Source organism: Myxocyprinus asiaticus, chromosome 33 (assembly GCF_019703515.2).
Source record: "Myxocyprinus asiaticus isolate MX2 ecotype Aquarium Trade chromosome 33, UBuf_Myxa_2, whole genome shotgun sequence".
NCBI classification, from domain to species: domain Eukaryota; kingdom Metazoa; phylum Chordata; class Actinopteri; order Cypriniformes; family Catostomidae; genus Myxocyprinus; species Myxocyprinus asiaticus.
The window spans coordinates 27,931,102-27,956,594 of NC_059376.1; the positions used below are offsets into that span (position 1 = coordinate 27,931,102).

At 39.5% G+C, this 25,493-nt stretch overlaps 1 protein-coding gene across 1 annotated transcript; it reads right to left on the reverse strand.

Moving 5' to 3' along the window:
- Positions 1–559: 559 nt before the first annotated feature.
- Positions 560–24,345, reverse strand: LOC127424292 (sterile alpha motif domain-containing protein 10-like). The gene is made up of 5 exons (XM_051669329.1): positions 24,179–24,345; positions 18,298–18,479; positions 7,067–7,235; positions 4,861–5,001; positions 560–2,190 (listed from the first exon to the last, which is right to left on the reverse strand). The coding sequence occupies exons 1-5, from the start codon at positions 24,189–24,191 to the stop codon at positions 2,168–2,170; spliced, it is 528 nt and encodes a 175-aa protein (XP_051525289.1). The 5' UTR covers positions 24,192–24,345; the 3' UTR covers positions 560–2,167.
- Positions 24,346–25,493: the final 1,148 nt, after the last annotated feature.

The following is a 25,493-nucleotide window of genomic DNA, read 5'->3' on the forward strand; positions in this document are numbered from 1 at the left end:
GCAAATTTGAGCACATTAAGTATGTGACATTATTGAGATCTCTTCTAAAACTCTAGAGAAACAAACACATCATTAGAACACATTCTTTTTTTTTAAATGTACCGTAAAGTAGTTATAAAGGCTTACATTATTATAAAGACAAATTGCACAAAAACACTGCTCAACCGGAAGTGTCACAATTGTTTGGAGTATTGTGATCAGATAACTAATTCCCATATCACACACCAATTCAGTCTCACACACAAACAGAAAAGTAGCTTAAATATTAAAAGAAAAGGAGGAAAAAATGCAGATTTCAAAGCGATCTTAAACAACCTGTCATGTATAAGATGTTAGAAATAATTTCAATGTAAAATGTAAAAAGCTAAATCATTTGGATGGAGAGCACATATATAATAATATGTATTTGCACATCATTGCTTTAAATTGTTATCTCAAATCTAGTAAATATGTAACATTTGTGATCAGTTAGAACAGTCTGTAACTGACTGGAAACCATACAAATATGTGTGGCATTATGCAAATTGTTCATGGGAAAATATGTTCTACGTGGCATAAAGCATTCTGGCAATGTACAATGTTTATAATAGCAAAGCTATTATTATTTCAACAAACTGAAAACAATATTTGTTTACAATAATAACTTTCATTAAAAATTGTTTGATGTAAAGATGTCACCTGAAAGCAATAAAATGCACTTCCCACTGCCCTCACCCTGACAGAAAATTCATTTTCAGGTCTAATGCTATCAAAAGATGAGTCATAGTTTTACTACACTTAACAATTCAAATAGTGTGAGGAATGAGACCCATATCATTATTTTAATCATCATTAAATAAAACACACTCAAGCTCTTTGCACAAAATAACACATCAAAATACAGTTTTACACAGTTTTTGTGTCTCATACAGCTTGCAATGTCACACTGTGTCATCTTGACATTTTGATGTACGGTGGGTTATTTTAAAGGTTCTCTGGCATGTCCAGACCTGAGTCTTTTTTTTAGATTACAATGATGCAGCACGTCATCTGTTTGCCTTAACTTTAATCTGTCATCTGCCATTCTCAGAGGTTTGTAATTTACACAGCATAATCACAGCCTTTTGTAGCCAAAGTTACTCATCATTTCAATGTCAATGCTGTTGTCATCGTCATGTGGGGAACAAGTTCTGACACATTTTATCGCTTAGTTCCCAGAAACTGAATCAACTTAAGTTAAAAAAGTATCTAAATGCTACAAGACAAAAATATTCTAAGCTCCCTTTAAGAACTGTACATCCTAATGCCATATACTATGGGCTTCAAAATTGTGAATGAGTTCACATTAGAAATCCAGGTTTGAGTGTTTAAGGTGTATCTCTCATGTAGAATGATTCCTGCAGGAATTCTACCAATTACATTTTGCTTATATAATACCACAAGTCATTTGTATTTGTATAGCGCTTTTTTCACAACACACATCGTTTCAAAGCAGCTTTACAGAAAATCATGCATTAACAGAAAATGAAACTGTAATATCTATAAAGTCTTAAGAGTCATCAATGTGTAGTTTGATTAAATATGATTGTAAATTTTGAATAAAAATAAATAATTAAATAATAATTGTATTTAGAACCCCAGTGAGCAAGCCGAAGGCGACTGTGGCAAGAAACACAAAGCTCCATAAGATGTTGGTTAATGGTGAAAATTAATACCACAGTCTTCCGTTTGAGGGCATGTCTGGCAAGGTCATATTCCAGAGGAAAATTGTTTGTAAACCTATTTTCTGTGGAAAAATGCTTTTGTATGGTGTGTTAAGATTATCACTCATCCAGATCATTGTAGAATGTCTTGCAGAATTTAAATTGAGTCATCTGCAGGGAGCTTTAGTACACCACACTGGGTCCAACTCAGATATAAGGATTCAGGATTCCTTTGCATTGCATGTTTGCATTTTGAAGCAGATACAGGGTAGATGCAGTAAATCAACAGTCATGTAGGAAAGCTCCTTAAGTCTCATCTGGTCTGAGATTTCTTAAGCGTAAAAAGAATATGGGGGTAGAACAGTATAACTGAAAGTTGTCCCCGTGTCTCAAAGTGTCCCAGACCCTGACAGCTCCAGTCAAATATTTCTGGCCTCAACCTGAGTGCACCCAGCCTGGGTGAACTGCCACACGCATGGCTGAAGCTATGACAAGTTTCCAGATAGCCCTGGAGAAGAGGGGGTAAGTGAAAAAGAGTGAGAGATGGATAGAAAAGGCATTCTAAATTAATGTAATATGTCTCAGAATAGTTCTGCAGTGGTTGCATATACATACACACACATGTTGGTGCAGCTATCATTATGAGGACTCTCCATAAGCACAATGATTTTTATACTGTACAAACTATAGATTCTATCCCCTAAACCTAACCCTCACAAAAAAATTTCTTTATTTTTACATTTTCAATAAAAACATTGTTTAGTTTGTTTTTTAAGCGATTTGAATTATGGGGACACTAGAAATGTCCTCATAAACCACATTTATAGCATAATACCCTTGTAATTACCAGTTTGTAACCTAAAAAAAGTTATCGTAAACCACTTAAACCTGCCCACACTTACACACACACACACACACACACACACACACACACACACACACAGAAAGAGAGAGAGAGAGAGAGAGAGATGCACGCAATAAAACACTACAGCATGAAGAACAAATAAAAAACATGAACTAACAATAATGGGACAGAATTATAGGCAAAAGACATTCACAAATTTCAATTGTAATTTTTCTTACATTGGGCCTAATTCATGAAATATTCGTAAATATATGAGTAAATTAGGAGTAATTTGCATGGACCTTCCCGAAAAGTTTCCTCCAGATTCACAAACACTTCGTGCACGCCAGATTTGTTAGTAAAACTTGTGTATTTTAGTGAATTCCAAACAGTCATAAATAAAAGGTGTGTGCACGTTTATTCACAATTATCATAATCCACGCCAATGATAACGCCCTATAAGGAAGGCATCAGATGTGCTAATAAATGCGAATAGGGATATGCAGAATTGTAATGAGAGGGTTTTTAATGACTAAGTGCATTCAAATCACAAAATTTTGATTAGCAAACACGCTGATGTGGAAAGTGAGGAACTGTCATCGCATGTTCTGGCTGCCATCGGGGGTTCTTTTGTGAATCAAACAGTCCAAGAGGTCAATAAAAATGGTTTGACAAGAAGCTTTAGTGTAAAACATTTTCAGTTCATGCAGGACGTCCACCACATTCAGCTGAACTCATCGCCAGCATTGCCAACATCACTTGTGAAACTTGGGTAAATGATGATTGTAACAGTGATATTTCCCTTGCAACTAGAAGAATCTTTAGAGGAATAAATAGAATGCCTGAAGAAGGTCTTTAACCAAAACACTGTGAGCTAATAAAGATTTGCAAGTTAAATGACAGTGTGCCTGGCCTTTTCTATTTTTTTTTAACCATTGTATTGTGTCCTAATTTAATTTCACTTTCTAAAAATGTAGTCATAGCAGGTGTAAATTTTGTTCGTTCCAACTAACATTTTGAAAACACAAAAACTTTCATGAATCCGATAATTTTGCATGAGAATGGCTTTACAAACAATTTACACAAAAATTAATTCTGTTTGTGTTTCATGAATGAGGCACATTATCGCATTTACGTCACATCACCATGTTTTTTCCTTATAATGATTTTCAGATTTCCCCCCCCTCATTTTTTGCTCACACACGTTTTATGTCATAGTGGGAACTTTCCATTGACTTGCATTGTTGAACTAATTCCATTTTCTAAACTGTAAAACCCTACACCTCTCCCTCACACAAGCCATTCAGAATTTTACAATTTTCATTAAAACACTATTTTGAAATTTTATTTAGCTGTTTCCTCTGTGGTTGTAGTGTTGGGTAAGTTACTAAAAACTTTATCTACTACTTTATCTACTATCTACTGACTAATTATATGGAGTTGGGTGCCCTGGGCTTAAGACCAGGTAAGCTTGTGCATTAATGCGCCCTTGGATTACAGTAACTACTTTTATTGCAGGGCTCTCTGGAATACTCTATTCTGATTGGTCAATGGCACCATCCAGTGGTCCAATATTGCTCTGTAACAACTGTACATCCACGTATCAGACCACTCATCCGGGTGACATCTCTCCTGCTTCTCGGATCACTGTGCACTCTCTACAAGTAAGCTAATAAAATCATTTCAACTCAAATACATTTTTAATGTGCATTTATTTGTTTATTTGGCAAGTAGTTTGTAATAGGCTGAATAATTTGAAGTCAGACGGTCATTTTCACAAAATAAACACCAACAGATCTCCGATGCAAATGGGAGGTTGATTTCAGCTGTTCAGCTATTTCTTTCTTCTCAAATTACATAATTTCAATGCAAATCAATATTATATGTCCATGTATTTATTTGGTTAGTAGCCGTGTAATAAGCTGTATAATGTACAGTCAGCCAGTTGTTATTACAAAATAAACCCCTTCAGGGCGATACAAGACCTGACCACCTTGTCTGGGTTTATTGTGTGATAATAACCAGCTGACTGTACATTATCCCTTACGTAATCATATTCCACTTGGTTGGCTGGTCCCCACAATATACTGTAGATTATTTAAGAATTTACAAAACCTGCCCAACAAGTTTACTTAGCATCTATATGAGGACTTCTATTGTTTTTAAATAAAACTAAAACTATAGAAGAACCCCAACCCTACAACTAACAATCAATTTTAGAATAAAATAAAAGCATTTACTTCATTCATGCATTGATTTTCCAGTTTTTGGTTTTGTCAGATTTAGCTAACTTTTGACAACAATTTTGTCCTCAAATTAAATATTTATACACACCTCTACTACGTAGCTGTAAGTTACGCCCTTCCTCTTGTATTTGTAGTTGTAGAACCTGCTGGAGAAGCTCTTGTCTCAGGGTTTCTTGCACCAAACCCATCCTTTCTAATTTCTCACCATTCAGTCTCAACAGAGCACGACCTAACAGAGAGAGAAAGATATTAATAGGCAAGTGCTCTTTGGAAACAGATGAGCTCTGTACCCTCTGCATTATGTATATAAAGTTTTGCTGGCAGCAAGAAACAAGTCACTGCATCACAAGTCCCCCTAAGGTTATTATCGCTCTGTTCCCAGAGAGCTCGGCATGCTGGGTGGAATGTGTGACTATGGTAACATGTTGTGTGGAACTGCTGCCTTAGGGCACATGCCGCCCTGGGTTTATTTCCCCATTTTGTGACCAACTGAGCCTCACACTATGGCTCTAAACACTTCCGTCTGTAGCACTGCAGAAAAAAATTACTACGTATGTCTTATTTATTTCTATACCATCTCTTCTATTCTACCTAAATTTATTGTATCTCTCTCTGTTTCTCTCTCTCTCTAAACAGCTCAAGGAGAGTGTGAATGGAGCAGCAGTCCAAGCATACACACATGGCCACACATATACATAGATTATAATAATTTTACACACAGACTACCCGCCAGAAGGTCTTTGCATCAGGTAAGTAAATGTTTCCTGTATAAATGAATTTCACATTTCCAGGTTAGGAGCACAGAAGAAAATAGTGTGGTAAACTTCTATAGCAGTACATGGGAGACCACAGCAAATATTATTTTTGTGTTCCCATTTGCTCCAACAACAAAAGAAAAAATCCACTTTTTACATTTCCAGAACTTTCCGAAAGAGGAATAAAATGGAGAGAGATGGATTACGGCAATCAGATTTATTGTCACTCTCTTAGCAGCTATTTTTAAAACTCCATTGCAGCAGTATTGAGTATTTTCTTATTTTTTTAAATGTATGCAGAGTACTATATTACAAAGTATAGTGTTATAAATGTACATGAAATGAAAAAAAAAAAAAAAAGTTTGCTAGAATTCCTCCTAAATTAAGGCAGAAATGTGTCATCAAGGTCCATGAAAAATGTAATAAGCGCTGAAAATTTGCCTCTGACTTTTCACCCAGAGCAGTGTCATTGGATGTGTTATGGCCAGTAAGTGGATTAACTATACTTAAACAAAGCACATTAACACATTCTAATTGTGAGATTTTTTAAAATGTATCTATTCTTCAGAATTTAAGCAGAACTTATTAGGTAAAAGAGAGCCATTCTGCTAGAATACTGGGAATTGACTGAGTTGTTAAATAGGGGTTTAACTGTCAATTTATAGTGCTTTTCACAATAGATATTGTTTTTAAAGCAGCTTTACTAATAATAGTGACATACATAACCCCAGTGATCAAGCCAAGGACAAAAGGGGCAAGGAAAAACTCCCTTGGAAAGAACCAAGACTCAACTGGGTGAACCCATCTCTTTGAGCAGGCACACATTAAAATCAATACAAACATACGTTCATATACATACCATAAATGTTAAGAGAATTTTCAAGTTATTCTCCAGTTAGCAGAAGTAATGGTAACAGCTCTGAGTGGAGGCATGTTTTTGGGACAGCAGAAGAGCACAGGTTTGCTAACCTTCAACTGAAAGGGTAAAGCTTCTGTCATCACGTATGAGACTGATGTGTTAGTGTCAGGGGATTGGTCTACCTGCTGAGCATAAAGTACCTTTAAAAAATGCTTTCCAGATGATCTGAGCTCTGTAGACTGTACTGTGTTTTACTATGCAGAAAGATTTTGTTCTGCACATTTATGGTTATATATTTTCAAATGAATAATGACTTACATGTTCCAGTCATAATGATATAATAACAATAGGGCCAAACTCTTGGCCTATTGTTATTATATTGTTGATGCTATATGTCAGTTGTTATGGATAGCCTTTCCCATATTGTGATGTCATAAAATAATGATTTCGAAAAGTATTGTCTTAGGATTATGTGTTATTATGGTGTTTTTGTTCTATTGTTTTCTGTTATAGAATGTTTCACAGTGGAGTGATACATGTGTTTTGTTTCATAATGATGTCATAATGGCAGTTTTCAGTTGCTTTTGTTCTCTTTAATATGCAATACATGAGACCATGGAAATGAATTCATTCATTATTATTATTATGTCATAAAGGCTTTATTACATAGGATAGCATACCTGTAATAGCATGGTGGGAGAAGGCCTCCACGTATGTCAAGTAGTTGTGTGGACAGTGTTTCTTCAGCCATCTGCATACATCCTGCTGAGACCACAGAACCACTGGCCTGGAGAGAGACGGTAACGTGGGACTGGTGTGGTAAACAGAGTAAGAGTCACCTGAACGTAACTAAAAAGGACAAAGAAATAAAGCATGGGAAAGAGGAGGCAGAAAGAAAGGAAATAAATTAATTAATTAAAATGTACATTTAACAAAAAATAGATAATACAGGGATAGATAATCAACCTCAAAATGGCAATAAATACTGTGTCCTTCTGGAGTTGTACACTTTATGAAGGCAACATGTGTGGTTTTTGCCTCTCAAAAATAAGACTTCTGTCATTTACTCACCCTCATGTTGTACTCAACCCCTCTTTTGATTTTTCTTTGAAACACAAAAGGTGATGCTAGGCTACCCCAATGTTAGCCTCCATCACCATTCACTTTCATTGTATGGAAAAAAAAATGCAACAAATGTGAAAGGTGACTGAGGATTACATTCTGACTAACATCTCCTTTTAAGACAGAACTTACATTTTTGGAAAAGCAATCCAAAGGAATCGTTCACCCAAAAATGAAAATTCTCCCATCATTTACTCAACCTCGTGCCATCCCAGATGCGTATGACTTTCTTTCTTCTGTTGAACACAAATACTTTTAGAAGAATATTTCAGCTCTGTATGTCCTTTTAATGCAAGTGAATGGGTACCAAAACTTTTAAGCTCCAAAAGCACATAAAGGTAGCATAAAATGAATCCATATGTCTCCAGTGGTTAAATCTATATCTTCTGAAAGCGATTTGATAGGTGTTGGTGAGAAACAGATCAATATATAGGTATATACATTAAGTCCTTTTTTGCTATCAATCTCCACTGTCACTTTCACATTCTTCTTTTTTGTTTTTAGCGATTCACATATTTTGTGCATATCGCCACCTACTGGGCAGGGAGGCGAATTTATAGTAAAAAAGAATTTAATTACTGATCTGTTTCTCACCCACACCTATCCTATTGCTTGTGAAGATATGGATTTAACCACTGGAGTCTTATGGATTACTTTATGCTGCCTTTATGTGCTTTCTAGAGCTTCAACATTTTGATATCCGTATACTTGCATTGAGAGGTCCAACATTATGAGTAAATGATGAGAAAATGTATATTTTTGGGTGAACTATCCCTTTAGGGAGCTCTGATCCTTCAAAATATCTTTCATTAGTATAACCCAATGAAGTCAGGTTGATCAGTCATATCAGCTTACTTATTTGGCTTGAACCAGCTGTGATTAAGATGAATATTTTCATCTAACACATCCATCTGATTGGCTGACAAATGGACACGCCCACGATTCTGCAAACTGAGGTATAAAAGAAGGCCATTCTAGAGTGATTAATATTCATTACAATGGCTGTGCTAGTGACATGAGCCCCACTATCGTTCGCCTGACCTTCAACACACCCGCTTCCATTTGATCACAGGCCAATCAAGCTTTTAAAAGCTCACAAAGAAATAATTCTATCAAATCATTTTCAATTTAGTGTCAGCAACACTTTAAATAATGAACCTGAGTTAATGAACCTGAGATTAATGTGTATGTGACCTACAAACTGTTATTATTACATATTATATACATTTACATGACTGAATCATAACTGCTCATAAAACATTTAAGTTAACTACTTCTGTTTTGGTGACTGCGTTTTGCACATTGTCTTGTGTGTTTTGTTTCATTAATCACAGCTCTCCATTTTCTCACTTTTCCATCTATTTTTTGTGCTAAACCATGTGCCACCATCTGTACCCCATCCCCCTTCAATTTCCATTCTCCTTCACAGTTTTGCCACATCTCTCCTTCTCTCCCTCTTCCTGAGCAACTTTCTACTTTATTTCACTGCTGTGTTTGCCCTTGAGGGCACTGGGGAATTCTTCCTTCTGCAACACCAAAAAATCGCACATACATTCTCGCACATGCACATACAACCACATACATGTATGCATGTGTGCACACATAGGCTGAATCAGAGAATGTACCATTCATCTATTCTTGGGATTGATGCACATCTTCCTAGTAAATGTCCCTTTGTCTCTAATGCTTCCTGGAGAGCATAAGCACACTGAGGTCACTCTGTGACTGTGGGACCCCTCTTCAGACAAAAAACCCTGAGAAAATGAGACTATCAGGCATGTTAGTGAGTGTATCTCCATCTGCATTGTTAGTGCCAACCGGTGCACATCTTTTTAGCAAACTGCACTTCCTTTAAATTATAGACTACCTATTGTTTGTGGCTTGAAATGTTTCGACTGATGACCTGTCAAACTTTGAAAATCTAAATGACAATTTATGCTCAGTATAACATAGGATGATGGAGTCTTACAGTAGGAAAGTCTGACGCAATGCTTGTCCCTCTAGAATGTCCCAATAGACAATAGTATAGAGAAAGAACCTCTATTTATTTATGAATTCACACCCCTTACAACTTACAATATAAATTATTTATGTTGCATTCATACAGACCACAGAGTATCAGTGTGACTACAATAAAGTGGAAATATAAACCATAACCATCAAAGGTTGTCTTCAATACAAACATTAATTGTATTCCCTGTTTTTGTGCTTAGACTTTTATTTTGAAATTCTTGTTTAGTTCCCCGTTCCTGTTGCCTGTTAGTTTTGTAGTCCTTTGTAGTTTCTTTTCATGATTGGTTTTCCCCTGATTGTCTTCCCATGTGTTCCTCGTTCCCTTGTTTTCCCTTGTGTATTTAAGCCCTTGTTTCTTGGTCAGTCTTCACATGTGTTGTCATGTTCAGTGCCTGGTTCCCTGTGTTTTGTTTCGTTTTATTCTTAGTTACCTTGTTCACCTTTGTTTTATTAAAAGCTGCATTTAGATCCTCATTCCTCGACTGCCTCGTTACAGAAAGACTGACCAAAAATGGATCTAGCGGCTGTCAGAATTCTGCTTCTGAAGCAAGGGGACCGTCCAGTTGAGGATAACGTCCGTGAGTTTTTAGAGCTAACAAATTTAGTGCACTATCCAGACTGCTCTCTGGTGGTTTTCTTCCGGACCGGTCTGAATAGTGCACTGAAGGAACTGATGCCTCCTGCTGATCCTCACTGGACACTCTGCGAATATTTGGAGAAGGCTCTGGAACTTTGCGGATCCCTTTACACAGTGGATTATGGCGGGAATCCCTGGCCAAAACTGGCATCTTCTGCTCCCTTCCACGGCTCCTTGCTCCAAGCTTTCCACAGCTCCTTGCTCCAAGCCTTCCACTGCACCTTTGCCCATGCCTGCCATGGCTAATGAGCCAGTGCCTATGCCTGGGGCCTTGTCCGCTCCTGTGACTACGCTCCCAGCTGTCCGGAAAAGGAGGAGAAGGAAAAGGACCCCTTCTCCCCAGTCGCTGCCAGTGCTCATGACCATGGAGGTCATTCCCCAGTCACTGCCAGTGCTCACAACCACGGAGGTCGTTCCCCAGTCGCTGCCAGTGCTCACAACCACAGAGGTCATTCCCGAATCTCTGCCAGTGCTCACGACCACGGAGGTCATTCCCGAATCTCTGCCAGTGCTCACGACCAAAGAGGTCGTTTGTCCGCTCCCGTGACTACACTCCCAGCTGTCCAGAAAAGGACACCTTCTGCCCAGTCACTACCAGTGCTCACGACCACGGAGGTCGTTCCCCAGTCGCTGCCAGTGCTCACGACCACGGAGGTCGTTCCCCAGTCTCTGCCAGTGCTCATGACCACAGAGGTCATTCCAGAGTCTCTGCCAGTGCTCACGACCACGGAGGTCATTCCCGAATCTCTGCCAGTGCTCACGACCACAGAGGTCATTTGTCCGCTCCCGTGACTACACTCCCAGCTGTCCAGAAAAGTAGGAGAAGGAAAAGGACACCTTCTGCCCAGTCGCTGCCAGTGCTCACGACCACGGAGGTCGTTCCCCAGTCGCTGCCAGTGCTCACGACCACGGAGGTCGTTCCCGAGTCTCTGCCAGTGCTCACGACCACGGAGGTCGTTCCCGAGTCTCTGCCAGTGCTCACGACCACGGAGGTCGTTCCCGAGTCTCTGCCAGTGCTCACGACCACGGAGGTCGTTCCCGAGTCTCTGCCAGTGCTCACGACCACGGAGGTCGTTCCCGAGTCTCTGCCAGTGCTCACGACCACGGAGGTCGTTCCCGAGTCTCTGCCAGTGCTCACGACCACGGAGGTCATTCCCGAGTCTCTGCCAGTACTCACGAAGATGGAGGATGTTCCTGAGTCTCTGCCAGTTCTCACGATGATGGAGGTCGTTCCCGAGACTCTGCCCATGCTCACGACCACGGAGGTCGTTTCCCAGTCAACCAGGACTCTTACCCCAAACCTCCCAAAACTCCACCTGCTATGGCTTTGCCCCTCGAGCCTCCCACGGCTCCGCCTTCCACGGCTTTGCCCCTCGAGCCTCCCACGGCTCCGCCTTCCATGGCTTTGCCCCTCGAGCCTCCCACGGCTCCGCCTTCCATGGCTTTGCCCCTCGAGCCTCCCACGGCTCCGCCTTCCATGGCTTTGCCCCTCGAGCCTCCCATGGCTCCGCCTTCCATGGCTTTGCCCCTCGAGCCTCCCACGGCTCCGCCTTCCATGGCTTTGCCCCTTTAGCCTCCCACGGCTCCGCCTTCCATGGCTTTTCCCCTCGAGCCTCCCACAGCTTCACCTTCCAAGGCTTCGCCCCTCGAGCCTCCCATGGCTCCGCATCCCATGGCTCCACCCCTTGAGACTCTCCCGGCTCCGCCCACAGAGTCTTCCACGGCTCCGCCCACAGAGTCTTCCATGGCTCCACCCACTCCCCAGAGACTCTTCCTCCAGAGGCTCTGCCCACTCCTCCAGAGCCTCTTCCTCCTGCGGCTCTGCCCACCCCTCCCCCAGCAGCTGCTGGTCATCTCCTTGGTCTCCTGGCCGTCCGCCTGATCTGCTCTGGCCTCTTTGGTCTCCAGCTCCACCTCAGCCCTCTGAACCCCTGGCTCCAGCTTGGTCCTCCGAGCCTGCAGCATCGCCCTCGCTCTCCATCTCTCTGGCTCTGCCTTGGTCTCAAGCCTCACTGACTTTGCCTTGTTCCTCTGCTCCCTTGCCCCTTCCCCCTTGAACTGCATGTTTCCCCCTTCCCCACACACCCTATGGACATCTGGAATCTGCTCCTTAAAGGGGGCTGTCACGTATTCCCTGTTTCTGTGCTTAGACTATTATTTTGAAATTCTTGTTTAGTTCCCCGTTCCTGTTGCCTGTTAGTTTTGTAGTCCTTTATAGATTCTTTTCATGATTGGTTATCCCCTGAACATTCCCTTGTTTTCCCTTGTGTATTTAAGCCCTTGTTTCCCCTGGTTTCTTGGTCAGTCTTCACATGTGTTGTCATGTTACATGCCTGGTTCCCTGTGTTTTTGTTTAGTTTTGAGTTACCTTGTTCATCTTTGTTTTGTTAAAATCTGCGTTTAGATCCTCATTCCTCGCCTGCCTCGTCACATTAATATTTAACTGTCAAATACTAAAATAAACAAATACACACTTGTATATTTCAAATGTAACTTCAGTCCTTCATTTTATCTTTGTTAATTCTGAGATGGAAAGGTTGTGCAAAGAGGCATGTGTTGGCAAAGTTTATAGACAATAACAACAGTGATGACGAAAGTGAGGATTTGTAATAAAAGTGACATGTTTTCTGTGTTCTTTTCTTTAATGTTCTTTCTACTTTTTCTGGGATGAGCGAACTGTGTGGTGAGACGACAGTGAGTCTTTCATGTATGGGGGATAAACAACTTTGTACAAACCTACATTGTTAGGGAAAACACTAACAAGTGTACATGGTATGAATAAAGCATTAGGGTATGAAGCCATTAGGGGAAGGAATAAAACAGAGCTTAGCTGTTTCTCTCTTCTGTCACTGCAGGAAGAGGTGAACAAGGTTCACCATTCACTAACGATGATTTAAAATGAAGGTCAAAAGTGTCAGAGAGTGAGAGCGAGACAAAGGGACCCAAAAACAGAGGAACAGTTCAAACGATTTATTTACAATAAATGATAATGTTAACTGTGCTGGCAAAGACTGGAAATCCCGGCACCGGCTGCAGTGGAGGGAAGGAGTCTTGTGAATGAGTGTGAGCTGTAAGCATGCAATGGGCAGATCTGTGAAGAGTGTGTTCATAGACGAGTGTGTGTGTTGTGGAAATCAGAAGCAGATCCATAGGAATCCTCCATAGAAGCGTAGTGAGGTGCAGAGAATAACGGCCAGCAGATTTGAAGGTAATCACATTCCTGACATGCGGGCAAAGATGGGAAACCAAACAGATACATGAGACAGGACCATCTAGGCAGAGAGAGAGTGAGAGAATTTACTTCACATCAAACAATAATCTAGCAAAGATTCTGAGAACACGAAGGCTTTAAGTAGGGAGTGAATTAGAGGAGAACCAGGTGTTGCTAGCATGCTAATTAGTGGCATGATCAGCGTTCCCTGGGAACAAACACTGATCATGCATGCCAGCTTTGCCTGCGAAACATGAGGGAGAGAAAATAACAAAACACACAGAATAAACTGACAAACTCACCAGAGCAGAGAGGACAAACTCACAATAGCCCCCATCTGTTGACAGAATTCTGCCTAAAAATGTGACACAAATTGGGGGCCTCTGTCAGAAACCACATCGACTGGGAGGCGATGAAAACGGAAACCGTGGTTAATGGCTGCTACCGTTGTCTCCCTCGTTGTGGGTAATTTGGGGAGGGGAATGAAATGAGCTCCCTTCGTGTTGCCATTGGAGAGGAGGAGACCAGTTACAAAATGTGTAACCAGGGTTGGAGGAGCCCGGCTGGGGGATCACAGGAGGTCTTATTAGTCGTGCAGATGGTGAAAATGGCAACGAACTGGCGTACATCCTGTGCAAGCAATGGCCACCAGAAACAAATGAGCATCTGGGTGCAAGTCACCCCTGGATGACAAGCGACGTTGGATGAGTGACCCCACTGTAGGACGTGCTTCCAAACTGATCGCAGAACAAATAACCCGCTGGGCACGTGGCAGGAGGTGCTGTGTTTTGTAGCACATCATGGTCTTTAGCCTCAACCTCCCAGGATACCATGCCCACCACTCGAGTGGCAGGTAGGATGGTATCCCGTGGAATGGTGGAGGTCTCGATTTTGAAACATCGAGACAAAGAGTCGGGCTTAATGTGTTTAGAGTAAGTCACAGGCCAGGGAATTCTCCGGGGAGTTTGGCGATGGGAGTATGTGGCGAACAGGATGGGGCCGAGCGGCGTCTGGGCAGAGGGAGGCCGTGAAGATATGAACAAGTTCCATCTGTAAGCTACACCGGTCTCACGTTCCAGTGAGGGGCGGTGGGAGTATTTAAGGTCAAAAATTCTGCTGCTCAAATTGGTTTGTTTACCATAAATTTGAATCACTGTCCCAAGTGGCTGATGCTGGAATTGCTGTTGAGGAGTTGAAATATCCACAAGGTGGCGCCAGAAGAGAGTAGTATTTTTAGTTGTACACAATGTAATACAGTCAACAGGAATGCATATTTTATGAACCATTTGCCCTAACCCAAACACCAACCCTAAACCTAACCATCAGTGGAGTAAAATTTTTATTTTTGAGCGTAACTGCAACCTCCGAATCACACTCATCATCGTTTGCATGTACACAATTACTTCCTGGTTTCCACTGGAACAGAAACTTTGTCTCACATATTGCTCGCACAACACACTATCAATAGCACCACAGGGTTAGATGATCGCATTTGAGTTGATGCAAAAATGTCTACTGGGGGATGTCGCTTGTCAGTAATTCGGCAAAATCAGGTCAATTTCAGAGTACATGATCCTTCGGAAGCAGAATGTCGATTTTGTGTGTGATCGTTTGAGAAAGAAAACCTAACCATTCTTTTCAGAGAAAAGCACGTCATATCAAAAATTTGAATTCAGTAATTTTAATTCACCCTCATAATTAACCCTCACGACACACAAAATTTCCAACTGGTCGGCATCTCTTATAATTTCATTGAGGGGATAGAAAACTAATTTATAGCCAGAAAATGAAAAATGGAAAAGATAATCGAAATGACCACTGAACACTGGATTTGCCTTACGTAATTACCTTTGAATAACATTAATAACTTATTAATTAATAAGACAGAACACAAACTCATTAAGATAATATTATCTTACTTTAACGGAATCAGGTTTGGGCCTAATTAGCAAGTGCAAACCGCCTATGTGGGACGAGACTAACTTTGACCCACAACATTTTGCAAACCAGACTAGAGGCGCTCGCTTCATTAAGATGCTAATGTAGAAGATCAAATTAAGATGAATACACACATTATGCTCCATATCTCTGCTCTCAGTGCTCAAATCAGCATTCGGCCAGTGCCCATGTGCCCATGTGACCTAAGGCCCACTGAGGCTTTTTAAAGCCACTCTCTGCTCTACCCCCTGGCCTAACAACATCTAACTCATTCTTTAGTAAACTAAGTAAAAACCATTTTAGATGGATGGGTAGAAAGATGGATGGTTGGAAAGAGAAAGGGAGCACCTTATTTTAATTGACAGCTTTCTATAGAGTGCATTCCTGAAAGGCGAGAAACATTTTCCAGCTATTAAAAAAATGCAACAATAGACAGCTGATTATATCCACACAAACAAAAAAATTTAATGAATAAACTATGGAAGTCCTAATTAAAAACTTTCATAGCATTAGCTCTGCAGTATAATGACTGCAATTTCCACAGCCAACTTAAAAATGGCAGGCAATTTTTCACAGCTGTCAAACAAAGTTTAAGATCAAGGTCTTTCTCAATTTACTCTTGTGATCATTTTTAATAAAATCATATGCAAATACACTAAAACAAGCTTCTGTAGTCAAGGCATCTTAATGAGGCAGTATAAAATGGTTATCATTTGAAGCTAATACATGGAATACACCACTTGGCTCAATTAGGTCTTATATTCATTATTTAATCAGAAGATTGCACATCTTCCTCATGCTGCAAATATGACTTTTAAACCCATCCATCAGTTCTCATTATAAGACGATATAGGCTTACATGCACATAGACTTGTGTATAGTTGGAATTTCGTTAGGAGATCAAGCTCTGGAGTCTCAGGTGGAATAGTCCTAACTCTAGAATTACTTTTTATTTATTAACCATGGTGATTTCAGAATCCTAACTTGAATTTATGAGATCTTAACTTGAAAGGATAGTTCACCCAAAAATGAAAATGATGTCATCATTTACTCACCCTCATGTTGTTCCAAACTAGGGCTGTCACAGTTAATCTATTTAATTTGATTACTTGATAAAAAAATTCCTCGATTACAAAATAGCTGAATCAATAAATTCAAAATAAGGCAGAAGTTACGCAGTCTGCGGACAAGGGTGCAAACGCATAACAATAAGAGGTTTCAGCTGTGTGACAGCGCTTCACTTTAGATTTGAAAGACAATGCAGAACCTAAAAAAAAACATAACATCACTTCAGCAATGCAACAGCACTTGAAAAGATGATTTCTGGTTTTCACTGACCCGCTGAACACAGCACAGTAAGTTCACTGCATTTGAGAGAAGTTGAGCTGTTCATTGCTGCGCTGGACACACTGAACTCAACAAAAAATACACATTGGAATGCAATCTAAACCTATTTATCTACACAATCATTTGCAATATAGGCTTTTATGAAGCAACTCAAATAATGTCAAGGAAAAAAAGTCCTTCTGACTTGATTACAGTTACACACGCAGTTACGGATGCACAAACACATTCTGTTCAATAAATCTGAACGAATCCAGACAATCTAAGAAGGTTATTTTCAGCAATTATCGTTTGAGTTCTGTTCTATGTAAATTAATTACCATTTGAATGTAAATGCAATCTTTCACCTCATGTAAATTAGATTTTGTGATGATTATGTTTAAAAAATAGATTGCAACACCCCACTTCTGATAAATATTTTATAGTTTATGGCCATCATTACAGGTAAAACTCAATGTGGGAATCCAGAAAACTTTATTTACTGAATAAAACCGCAGGTCTGTATGCTGTCAGTGTCTGCTGTTAAAACAACAGTTGCACGTCTCGCGCCCCACAGATGCAATATAAAACTTTGGCTTACCTGAGGGAGAAATGGCCAGTCTCCACATGAGAAATTATTAACAGTGTTTACTCAATAAGAAACTGAATGTCCAGATGCTTATGGGCATTTTACATGGTACGTGGCAAGCGACAAGCTTTTGCAATTTACAGTATGTAGCACATGCACAACAGTGCCTGCAACTGCTGCAGCTCAATGCAAGAGTAAAAAAAAATTTATCTCATGTGATTACTGTGAATATTGTATTCCGTTTTGCATGCAAGTGATAGTTTAAAAAACAACAAACAAATAAAATGCTTTTATATCTATAAAATACTTGTATAGTAATCATATATACAACTCATTCTCATTAAACAAGATTGGTGGGCAGACATTGTTTCTGAAAAGATATTTTATTTGAATAAGAATATTTTATTTCCATGGCCTATTTTCCCATATTTGAGTTATAAACTAAAATGGGTAGATCATGTTGAACTAGTTAAAGATAAAAGTAGACAGCAGTGCCTTAGCGAACAGGCTTAAATGGGCTGTAGCCCAGGGGCCTAAAACTCCCATGGGGCCCAGCTCGCGGCCATGGGGCCCATTTAGCCCTATCCATGTTCTTGGGAGAAGTGTTTAAATGCTTTCAGTGGGAGACTTGGTTTTTGACATGGTGACAGTGTGCAACGGCCCAGAGGGGGCCTTGGGCCCAGAGGAGGCCCTGCATCCAGAGGTACCTTAAAGCGCCCCTGAAAGTAGCTCTTGCATTTTCAAAAAAGTTGGGCACACCTGGAGAAGCCAGTCTCTGTCAGATTTTATTATATAATTTTTTTTATATATATTATAGACTGCTTTGGGTGTCTGTTGGCTTTAGATATTGTTTGCACAATTGTTTTGTTGTTGTTATTCAATTGTAAAATACATCAAAACTTAGGATAATGAATGCACTTTAGCCAAATGTGACTTCACCGTGACAACTTTATGCAACATGAGTTATTAAACAATTTTCCGATTACTCAATTGATTGTCAGAATAATCGTTTTTAAGTTAATCGATTAACTTTTTCTTTAAGACTTAAGATAAGAAGTTTTTGTAAAACGGCCCCCACCTGCAGTCCCTCGGTTCCAGGCTGCTGTAGTAGTTTGACCATGCGACCACCTGCTGTTTTGCGGTTTTGCCCCTCATGCCAGGTCAGGTTTCCACTTGCGCAGCGGTTTAACTGGTACTTAAAGTCTTCTGGAAGAGCCCTGTATTCCACTGCAGGGCGACAGAAAGTAAAACTGGAGGCCGCTAAAATAGAAAAAGAGAAAGACCAAGAGATTTGGCATTAATTAATTTAGACACACACACAAATTCCATTCTTTCTGGTTCCAGGGGGACAAGTACCTTGTGGGATATTCAGCACATATAGCACTCAGTGTGTAAGCGCTTTTATGTCTATCAAAAATGCTGGAGGTGAGTTTAAGCAAGAGTTGTGGTTAAGAGTCAGTTCAATGACTAGGTTTGTCTGTAGAGTTTTTTGTGAAGTTCATATTTTGGTGGTATACAGAAAGTTTTGACATTTCGAAGGGCCCATTACATATTTTTTTAAATAGCCAGAAGACTTTAGTTACATCACATGATCTTGAAATTCTACATTTGTATACAGTATCTGTTAAAAGTTAAGTCTGTCAATGTTTTGAAGTACACTATCATAAGATGTCTTCAAAGCTAATAGACATGGATTAAAAGCCACAAAACTCCAATCATGATTTCATGGGGTCTTTAAGAGGAGAGCTTATGGTTTCGGCTCAGCTAAAAGCTAAGCCCTGGCAGAAAGAAATGTTTGAATGACCCATATCTCCTGCGGGTGACTGGGCGGTTTGGATTCTTCCAAAATAATACTTAAAGATGCTAGTCAGCAAAGTTAACAGGGAGAATTATGCATTAGCGTGTCAGAGGGTGATAAAACAGCAGAGCTTTGGTAGCCTGTGGGATAATCTAATGAGAAGCATATGGGGTTAAATTTTTCCAGGATGGAGAACGTTAAGTGCTGCAAAATAACGAACCAGCTTGAAAAAAGAAAACCCCGTAAACCAGCATTTTCACTTCCTCATAAAGAAAACAGCAAATCGCATTAATAAAGACTCCTGCATGACCTAAAAATACCTGCCTGGTAGTAAAAAATGACATATGATTCAACACAAATATTTTCTTACTTGGAAAAGTAAGTCTAGGTGAGAGTGAACAGGTTCTTATAGTGTGGTGTATCTGGTCATCGCCATGGAGTGTCAGTAAGGACACAGAGGCAAAATCCAAGTTTGAAGGGTTTTAATGTCCATCAAAGTATTTACATGGTCAACATGGCATATGTGTGTGTGTGTGTGTGTGTGTGTGTGTGTGTGTGTGTTTCAATCATGGATGCACACAAATCAACAAAGGTAATGGAATGGATAAGAAGGACAAACACTCTCACTCTCTGACTCTATCTGATTCATCAAAACAACTCCAGAATGTTTTGGTCACTGCATCCTCTGACCAATGCTACATTCTGATTGGCTTGCATGGAATTTGATCTTTTTTTATATAGCGAAATGTTTAGTTAAATGGTGTTTTCCAGTATTTTAGTTGCATTTACTGTTAACTGCCATCTGAAGTAGCTTAAATGCTGTTTGCTAAAGTATTTTGTTAGCAACTTGTAGTGTAGCTAACTACTTTTTCAAAAGAGTAGCTTTACTGTAGTTTAACTACTTTAAATGATGAGTAGCTTGTACAGTAGCTTTGCATGAAGCAGTTTCAAAGTAGCTTCCCCAACTCTGGTCCATAGGCTACAGTACAATACATAAGTGAGTGTATGTTTCCTATTAAGACAATGACAACATTTCTATAGGCAACACAGCAGAGCATAGTTTCACAAGGCTGGCAGCTTCAAATGATTTGGTGGGCAGGCTGAGCAGATTTTCTCCCATGAGTATAAAGGCTAGTCCATTAACAGACAAAGACAGAGACAGTGTGCATCCATGCTCATTAAAACCTCACACTTGTAATTACCAGCATAGGCTTAGCACAAATAAGCACATTAAAAAAATCTCTGTCTACGCCTGTGTGTGTGTGTGTGTGTGTGTGTGTGTGTGTGTATGTGTGTGTGAGGGTATTTGCATGAGTGAGCATGTATTTTCATATGTGTGCGTGCAAATGGAAGAGTTGATGAGAGGGAGAGTTTATGTGTGTTGGAAGGTAGAGGCCTGGATAAGATAAAAGGGATGTCTTTTGCTCTCTCGTTCCCTCCAGCCTTGCAGACGTCTACAAAGGCTGTCCTCATCAAGAGAGCATGGGGGATGCCTGCCTGTTTGAATGCATTTGGAATGGAGTCACAGATGAACAAAGTCTTTCATCGCAGTGTCTCTGAAGTGGGCATTAGGGAGACGTCGCACTGCTGTGGCTGGAGGGTGAAATCACGTCAAGGCATGTTAGTCCAGGACAGATGTTGCCCTTATTTTGGATATTCATGCACAAAAAGGCTTGCAATCCTAAATTTAGAAACTTCTAAAAACATAATCTTGACCCACTATAAGTCTAGGAGCAGCAGGTTTTTGCTGTCCATTTCAACATGATCACATGGGAAGTCGCCATGTTGTTTGTCAGAGTTCAGTACCCTAGAATCAGCCACATTTTGCTGACTCAACGACAAGCAGCATCTCCTATCAGACACTTTTGGACCGGCTCCAGTGCATTTACCTTCCCCTGTGACACCTTCTCTCTTTGACACAAGCAAGAGATCCTCACAAATAATCAATAATCAATATAATTTGTCATTTTACGCTCACAAAGAAGCAAGTGACAAGCATATTGAGGAATTACTTTATAGTTGATTAAGTTTTTGTTAGTCCTAAAAGCAAATAAAATCAAAGCATTGTAGAGAGGGATGTATGTTTTCAACCCTCATCTCCTCTTTTGCAGTTCTGCTGTTGAGCTAGTCCTTTGTATTTATTTGTAAAAAAAAGAAAAAAAAAATTCCATAGTCCTTTTAAAGTATGCTTTCAAATTAAAACTCTGCATTGTACACATTAGAAGCCCACCACAGATGCGCAGAAATAATTAATCGACATAATCAACATACTGGCAACATACCCAAAACTAACCATGGATCACGAAGTTATGAATACAAGGCAATTATATCACTGAAACTACAAAGATGCACCAAGGAAACTCAAGTATGATTAAAATGTCTTTATATTTTCTATCAAATAAATACAAGTGCCTACCTGTGTGCCATGTGCAATTTCAACATTAATGTTGTAATCAAAGTATATCAGTCATATATTGTCAGCAGCGTGGGAAACCCAAAAACATCTTGCTTCACAACTCATCTTTTGCCGCCCCTCAATGGACATTACACCAGTAAAATGGAGCTCACACGTGCTCATATGCCCAATAACACTTACCACTTTGGTCACTGGAAGCAGTGTTTTGCAGTAAGTTTCTGTAAGCACAGACCGATTTTAACTAAAGAAAAGTCAACGTACTGTTTCCGATTTCACTATGAGATCAGTCTTTTCATTTATAAAACAAAGCATGTCTACAGTATACATTCAAGGGAGTACCACAAAATCTCACTTTGTTTTCTCTGAATATAGAGATTTTCTCTGAGCATAGTTAAAGGAATAGTTCACCCCCAAATTAAAATTTGTTGATAATTTACTCACCCTCAGGCCATCCAAGATGTATCTGAGTTTCTTCATCAAAACAGAATTTGAAATTTGAAATTTGTCGACTGGAGTCGTGTGGATTAATTTGATGCACCCTAAATATGTAGCGTCAAAAAATGGAGGACATTCACTTGCATTGTTTAGAGGAGGAGGCCTGAAATGAAATCCTAAAAGTCTTAAATTCTGTTTTGATGAAGAAAGAAACTCAGATACATCTTGGATGGTCTGAGGGTGAGTAAATTATCAGCAAATTTTCATTTTTGTGTGAACTATTCCTTTAAGCCAAACCCCTCTGTCACAGGACAGATCATAGTCAAAGAGAGCCGATTTTTGTCATAACTCATTATTTAGTTTTTTTAATGGCCAAATTTTAAACTATACCATATGGTCACCCTCATTCTTGAATATGTGATCACAGCATTGTCTACACTTCATGGTGCCAAATTCATAAGTGGTCCATTCCACTGCATGTGTCAATCAAGAAAATGTAAGTCTAGTTTCACTGATCCATAAAGGCTTTCAGACACTGCACTGTGACACACACACACACACACACACACACACACACACACACATGTTGGTGCAGCTATCATTATGAGGACTCTCCATAGACATAATGATTTTTATACTGTACAAACTATAGATTCTATCCCTAACCCTAACCCTACCCCTAAACCTAACCCTCGCAAAAAACTTTCTGCATTTTTACATTTTCAATAAAACATCATTTAGTATGTTTTTTAAGCGATTTGAATTATGGGGACACTAGAAATGTCCTCATAAACCACATTTATAGCATAATACCCTTGTAATTACCAGTTTGTAACCTAAAAAAAAAGTCCTCGTAAACCACTTAAACCTGCCCACACACACACACACACAAATGTGCTAAATACTAGGAATATTTAACTGTAAAAGATAGAATCAACCACTGAAAATCTCTAAATCCGTCTAGAGATTCATTATCCATCCATCCATCCATCCATCCATCACATAGGACTAATTAAATCTAGGCCAAGGTGTTTTCATTTTCTCACTTGCTGCACCCACTGGACTGAACTAACGATGTGGTCTCTTGTGAGAGCCTAGCAAGTGTACCAGAGATCTCTGAACAGCATGAGGGGTTCTGAACTTTGGGAAAAGTGAGAAACACAACATCTGTGCAGAGTAATGAGCTACAGATAGGCAGACAGATATAGAGGAGAGAGAGAGAGAGAGAAATCTGGAGCTAGCTCCTTCAGATCTGTCTGGCTTCATTATCTATGCAGATAAATGCGAAAATTAATATGCGAGCCTTCATTAAAGCAGTGTAGTGACACAAAGTGCTTAGCAGTTACCTGGTTCACTAGTTAAGTATGAAAAACTAAGCTAGTTTCATTATGTTATGTGATCTCATACCACACTGTGTCGTATGCATTTGCATGTGCCTATGTGTACAAACACTCGTTTGTAGAACAAAAAGGAAAAAGAGAAGATTGGTATTTTCTTTTGAGGTTTTTGAAGGACATCTTTTGTGCCAAATAAGAAGCCACATTTACAAGTCAACACCTTTCAATTTACAGATGACAACCACAAAATGTTCTGAGAAGCAGATAACACTTTCCCTTTAACTTGACACAAGCAAGAGATCCTCACAAATAATCAATATATTTTGGTATTATATGCTCACAAAGAAGCCGGTGACAAACATAATGAGGAATTACTTTATAGATAATTACGTTTTTGTTAGTCCTAAATGAAAATAAAATCAAAGCATTGTAGAGAGGGATGTATGTTTTCATCTCTCATCTCCTCTTTTGCAGTTATGCTGTTGAGCCAGTACTTTTAAAGTATGCTTTTAAATTAAAACTCTGCATTGTACACATTAGAAGCCCACCACAGATGCCCAGAAATAATTAATCAACATAATCAACATACTGGCAACATACCCAAAACTAACCATGGATCACGAAGTTATGAATACAAGGCAATTATATCATTGAAACTACAAAGATGCACCAAGGAAACTCAAGTATGATTAAAATGTCTTTATATTTTCTATCAAATAAATACAAGTGCCTACCTGTGTGCCATGTGCAATTTCAACATTAATGTTGTAATCAAAGTATATCAATCATATATTATATAAATGTATACAAATATTATATAAATAATTATTTTCAAAACCATATAATTAGGAATTAAAAAGAAAAACGATTTGCAATATGACAAGTGATCTTTCGAGTGAGCTCTAGCATTGTACAATCTATGTACCTGAGACCCGAGTACGAGTATCTTTTTGAATAGGAACAAAATAATTACCGTCCACTGCCATGTCAACGACCCAGGCTCTGTGCAACAAGCTCCAACTAGCAACACTGCTCCTGTGAGATTAAAAGTTGTACCCTGAAGTGTACCATTTTCACCCTGTGTGCCTGGAAAGATGTTTCATTAGCTATAACATCCAGGGTGTAGTGTGATCGACTCACGCGCTTCACACTTCTCCGTGTAAAATATGATAGTACACACAGCGCGCGCCAGTAAAAGGCTCTGCGCTACACATTCTCCTCCCCACGCGCACTGTTCAACTCAACCAGCTCTGTTGTGAAGCTTTGTCATAAATGTGAAAATAGTTCATTCTTAGTTCATGTTTGTGTAGGATTATAAAGGGTCTTGAACATGTTTGATGGCTTAAAACAAAAGTGCATGCATGGATATTTGTAGACTTCACAAAGACAAAGTTGGAATATTATGCAATGTTTGCACACAACTGAAAAAGGATCAATCACTATCATGCATATAGTGGATTAAAGCAATGCATTGTGCCCACTATGCATAAAAGCGCAAGACTCGCTAAAAATTTTCATATGCTTCACTTACTCTTTATTACATCATTTGTAAACATATAGGCTATACAGTTAAATATATCTTATAGTCGTAACATATATTAAATATACGAAACATGCTAAAGTGTCTCTTGAATCTATAGTAGGCTATACTTTGGGTGTACTGTAATTACAGGTGCATCTCAATAAATTAGAATGTCGTGGAAAAGTTCATTTATTTCAGTAATTCAACTCAAATTGTGAAACTCGTGTATTAAATAAATTCAATGCACACAGACTGAAGTAGTTTTAGTCTTTGGTTCTTTTAATTGTGATGATTTTGGCTCACATTTAACAAAAACCCACCAATTCACTATCTCAAAAAATTAGAATATGGTGACATGCCAATCAGCTAATCAACACAAAACACCTGCAAAGGTTTCCTGAGCCTTCAAAATGGTCTCTCAGTTTGGTTCACTAGGCTACACAATCATGGGGAAGACTGCTGATCTGACAGTTGTCCAGAAGACAATCATTGACACCCTTCACAAGGAGGGTAAGCCACAAACATTCATTGCCAAAGAAGCTGGCTGTTCACAGAGTGCTGTATCCAAGCATGTTAACAGAAAGTTGAGTGGAAGGAAAAAGTGTGGAAGAAAAAGATGCACAACCAACCGAGAGAACCGCAGCCTTATGATTGTCCAGCAAAATCGATTCAAGAATTTGGGTGAACTTCACAAGGAATGGACTGAGGCTGGGGTCAAGGCATCAAGAGCCACCACACACAGACGTGTCAAGGAATTTGGCTACAG

Bases quoted from the DNA above. Each gene is read 5' to 3' on its own strand.
- LOC127424292 (XM_051669329.1), bottom strand. The intron at 7,236-18,297 runs GTGGGGGCCGTT...TGTCCTTTTTAG, and splicing joins CTGGAACCGAGGGACTGCAG to TTACGTTCAGGTGACTCTTA. The intron at 2,191-4,860 runs GTGTGTATAAAT...CCTCTTCTCCAG, and splicing joins CTTACAGCTACGTAGTAGAG to GGCTATCTGGAAACTTGTCA.